The following is a 5,304-nucleotide window of genomic DNA, read 5'->3' on the forward strand; positions in this document are numbered from 1 at the left end:
GATCTCTGCCTTCATATCTGCTGCCCACCTGCACAAGGCTGAGTATTTTGGCTTTGATATCATCTAAACACGCAGCTTTTACAACAGGTTTCCTCAGCTGCCCTCAAAACAAAAGCAAAGACGACATGAGATCAGCTCCTCCGCCATGTAGGAAGCCCAAAACAAAAGCAAGGATGACTTGAGATCAGCTTTTGCCTCTGCTGCCGTGTAGGAAGCCACAAAGCAGCCTTTCCCCATCCCAACAGAGCAGCCTGTGAATTACCAGCCCTTCATTTCAAGCCTTTTTAAACTCCTGGCCCATATTTGGATTGTACAGAACTTGAGAACAGCGCGGATCTGATCCTCCCCTGCAGCTCCGACCCGCAGACGTTGTGTGTTCAAAGGCTGCCGTGTGGTTTGTGCATTGCTCCTAAGCAACACGAGTAAACACAAACCTTTCGCAACCTTCGCTGCCATCTATTCCCTCTATAATTATCTCTGTGCATCACAGCTCGCAGCCATCACCTTCCTCCCATAACATCACCCCCCCCCAAACCCCCTCACCCCCATATAACATCACCCCCCTCATGCTGTGCCCCCTCAAATCCCCTCAGCCCCCCATAACCCCCCCTATAACAGCCCCCCCGTAACAAACCCCCATATAACCCCATATAATCCCATATAATCCCATATAACCCCATATCCCTATAACATCCCCCCCTACAGCCCCCTATACCCCCCTATACCTGATAACCTGGACACGGCGTCAGCAGCGAACACGGCCGTGGCCTCGTGCCGCGTATCCACCACGCGGATCCCGACCTTCTCGGCGGCCACTAAAATGGGGGAGATGTGACCCCCCGCCAGCGCAAACACGACCCCGACACCGTGGGACCTCAGGACCTCGGCCACCAACTCGCCCCCATGGCGGGGGCTCCTGGGGTCAACCTGCGGGGGGGGGGATAGAGACAATGAGGGGGGGTCCAGTGGGAGAGATGGGGTTATAGCTGAGCATCACATGTGTTTAAATGAAGTGCCTAGAGTTTTGATCTTGCTTCAGCATCAATCAATGTGTTTAAAATGAAGGCTGGAGTTTTGATATCTGCCTTCAAGCATCACAGTGTTTAAGATGAATGCCTGGAGTTTGATCTCTGCTTCAGCATCACAATGTGGTTTAAATTTGAGGCCTGGTTGTTTGATATCTGCCTTCAGCATCACAATGTGTTTAAATTAAGGACTGGAGTTTGATATCTGCCTTCAGCAATCACAATTGTGTTTAAATGAAGGCCTGGAGTCTTGATCTCTGCCTCAGCATCACATGTGTGTTTAATAGAAGGCCTAGATTTGATATCGCCTTCAGCATCACAATGTTGCTTTAAATGAAGGCCGGTGTTGATATTGCCTTCAGCATCAACAATGTGTTTAAATATGAAGGCCTGGAGTTTGGATCTTGCCTTTCAGAGCATCACAATGTGTTTAAATGAAGGCCTAGAGTTTGATATCTGCCTTCAGCATCACAATGTGTTTAAATGAAGGCCTGGAGTTTGATATCTGCCTTCAGCATCACAATGTGTTTAAATGAAGGCCTGGAGTTCGATCTCTGCCTTCATATCTGCTGCCCACCTGCACAATGGCTGAGGTATTTTGGCTTTGATATCATTCTAAACACGCAGCTTTTACAACAGGTTTCCTCAGCTGCCCGTCAAAACAAAAGCAACGAGACGACAATGAATCAGCTCCTGCCAGCATGTAGGAAGCCTCAAAACAAAAGCAAGATGACTCTGAGATCACTTTTGCCCTCTGCTGCGTGTAGGAAGCCAAAATGCAGCCTTTTCCCCATCGCCCAAACAGAGCAGCCTGTGAATTAACTAGCTTGTCATTTCAAGCCTTTTTAAAACTCTGCCCCATATTTGGATTGTACAGAACTTGAGAACAGCGCGGATCTGGAATCCTCCCTGCAGCTCCGCCGCAGACGTTGGTGTGTTCAAAGCTGCCGTGTGGTTTGGTGCATGCTCCTAAGCAACACGAGTAAACACAAACGCTTTCGCACCTTCGCTGCCATCTATTCCCTCTATAATTAATCTCATAGTGCATCACAGCTCGCAGCCATCACCTTCTCCATAACATCACCCCCCCCAAACCCCTCACGCCATATTAACATCACCCCCTCATCTGTGCGCCTCAAATCCCTCCAGCCCCATAACCCCCTATAACAGCCCCCGCCGTAACAAACCCCCCTAATAAAGCCCCCCATAAACAAACCCCCTCATAACAGCCCCCATAACAGCCCCACCTATAGCAACGCAAAACAAACACCCCTAAACAGCCCCCCCCTATAACCCCCTATAACAGGCCCCTCATAATAACCCCCCATAAAGCCCCCCATACAAACCCCCCCCATAAAGCCCCCCATAACAAACACCCAAATCTCGCAACCCCCCATACCCTTCAACCCCCAAATCCCTCACCTCCCCCATATCTCCAGCTCCCCCCCAATCCCTCACCTTTCATACCCTCCACCCCCCAAATCCCTTCCCCCCCCAATATTCCGCTCATAGTCCCCCCAATCCCTCATATCCCCTCAACCCCCCAATCCCTCACCCCCATACCCTAAATCCCCTCTTACACCCCAAATCCCTCACCCCCATAACAACAACCCCCAAAACCCCCAAATACCCGCCCATTACCCCAAACACCCCCAACAATCCCGTCATCCGCTCCAAGCCCAGGCCCCATATCCCCAACTACACCCCCCATAACCGCGCACACCCCTACACCCCTCCCCATACCTCCACCTCCCCCCATACCTCCAACCCCTCCCCCCCCATACCCTGCAACACCCCCATACTCTCCCAGATCATCTCTCTCAATCTCCCATACCCATACCCCTCAGATAACCCTCCAAATACCGAGCCCAAAGTCGCTCGACAATCATCTGAGCCCCTATACCCCCAAACATCCCACCCAGCCATACTGGCACGCGAGCAATCTCGCCGAGCTCAGCTCCCATCGCGAGCCGATTAGTGACAGCGAGATCGCGATGGCCGGGACTCATCGTAGCAGAGCACTATTCTCTATGGGATATTATCAGAGTTATGAACGGCATGCAACAATGGGCCTGCCATCATACATTAAGGTCTGCCTGGCCGTGACTGCAGCGAAGATGTCGTTAGATTTCGATTTAGTATAACCAGTCGGGTGGCGAACGAACGATGACGTGTATGATGAGTGAAAGGCAGATAATGCTTGTACATGCTTGACCACGCTCGACCCAGAGGAGCGGGCGCTGAGCCACACGCAGGCTAGAAAGCGTAGAGGGGACATCAGGCGACACCACACGCGCATCTTCGCGACCCCAGAAACACCTGCCTTTTCCATCCCTCTCCCCTCCCAAACCCCCCCTTGAGTACCCCCTATCACTCCCCCTCATCCCTACCCCCCACTACACCCCCCAATCGTCGCCCCCACAACACAATTAGCGCTGCCTACACCCACCCATAACCAACCCATACTCCCGCCCCATATCTCCCAATCCCATCCATATCCTACACCCCCCCCATACCCTCCAGCCCCCCCCATTCCCCCTACCCCCCCTTATCCCCTACACCCCCCAAACCTAATCAGCCCCCGCATTCCCACATACAACCCCCATTCCTACACCTCCCATACCCTAATCAACCGCCACCTTACCCTCTAGTCCCCCCATACACCACGTGACCTTTCCGCTCCTCTCCCTCTGCTAACCCCGCAATGTATCCCCTAACATCTCCCCCCTCTATACCCGTAACACCCCATACCCCCGCCATACCCTCCACACCCCCATGCCCCCATACACTCCATAGATCCCGCCTTGCTACCTAAACCCCCCACACCCCCATTCCCCCAGCCCCCCCACACGCCCAACACCCCCCCATACCCCTCCATACTCCATCCCCATAACTGAGCCCCCCCATATCCCCTACAACCCCCCAAACCTAACACCTTCCCATACCCCCACATCCATCCAGTCCTCCATATCCCCCTATCACCCCCATACACCCCCCACACCCTACACCCCCAAAACCTCACACACCCCATACCCCCCTGCAACACCCCAAACTTCCAGCCCCATAGCCCAACAACCCCAAACCTAAACAATCCCCCAACACCCTATACCCCCCCATCCCTATACCCCCCCATTCCCCCTATACCACCCCAAATCCCTAACCCCCCCATACCCATACCCCCCATATACCCTTACACCCCATTCCTACATGCCCCCCCAGTACCCCTAACCCCCAAACCCTATACCACCCACACCTCCATACCCAACTCACTAACCCCCTAACACACCCCCCTCCCCTCCACCCCCCCATACCCCCACATTCCCTACACCCCATACCCCCTAACACCCCCATACCCCCTACACCCCGTATACCCCCCACACCCTACAACCCCAAACCCCCCATTCCACCCATACCCTCTACACCCACATACCCCCTATACCCCCCATACCCTCCCCCATAACCCCCCCATACCCCCCACACCCCCCCACACCCTCTAGCTCCCCTCCCATACCCCCACCCCTTTCCCCTCCCTCTCCCCTCCAACCCCCCCTATACCCCCTACACTCCCCCCCTCTAATACCCCCTACACCCCGAAAACCCTACACCCCCCCCATACTCCTACATCCCCTTACCCCCACACCCCCATACCCCTACACCCCCACTCATAACACCCCCATACACCCCCATACCCCCTACACCCTCCAAACCCTACACCCCCCCACATCCCTACACCCCATAGCCCCCTACGCCCCCCATACTCACTATATCCCCACCCCTTTCCCCCTCTCCCTCCCCCAGCCCCTCTATACCCCCTACCACTACCCCCTCTATACCCCCCCACACCCCATACACCCCCCCCATATCCCCCCATACCCCCCCTTTCCCTCCCTCTCCCCTCCAACCCCCTATACCCCCTACAACCCCCCCATTCCACACCCCCAAACCCTACACCCCCATACACCCCCAACACCCCCTCCATACCCCCCGCATACTCCCACCCCTTTCCCCTCCCTCTCCCCTCTAACCCCCCATACCTGTACACCCCCATACACTCCCCCCATTTATCTCTCTTTCATACCCTTACACCCCCATACCCCCCATACCCCACCCCTCTCCCTCCCTGTCCCTCCCCTCCCCTCCCATCCCGGCCCCCTTTCCCCTCCCCTCCCTCCCTTCCCACCCCCCCCCCCCCCACCTCGTCCCTGACCAGCCCCGGGGCCGCCGCCATTTTTGAAGCATCCTCTCTCTCCCTCCGCCGCTGTCAGCGCAGCCCCGGCGA

The 5,304-nt window shown here is 55.4% G+C and overlaps 1 protein-coding gene across 1 annotated transcript in view; it reads right to left on the reverse strand.

The window, feature by feature from the left end:
* Window positions 1-699: 699 nt before the first annotated feature.
* The window catches only part of LOC107323953 (acetolactate synthase-like protein), a 19,680-nt gene continuing 15,075 nt past the window's right edge, over window positions 700-5,304 (reverse strand). Inside the window, exon 4 of the mRNA XM_015883950.1 lies at window positions 700-927. Within this exon, the coding sequence (XP_015739436.1) occupies window positions 700-927 (228 nt within the window). The remainder of the gene's footprint in view (window positions 928-5,304) is intronic.

The sequence above is a fragment of the Coturnix japonica genome, chromosome 1 (assembly GCF_001577835.2).
Source record: "Coturnix japonica isolate 7356 chromosome 1, Coturnix japonica 2.1, whole genome shotgun sequence".
NCBI lineage: Eukaryota > Metazoa > Chordata > Aves > Galliformes > Phasianidae > Coturnix > Coturnix japonica.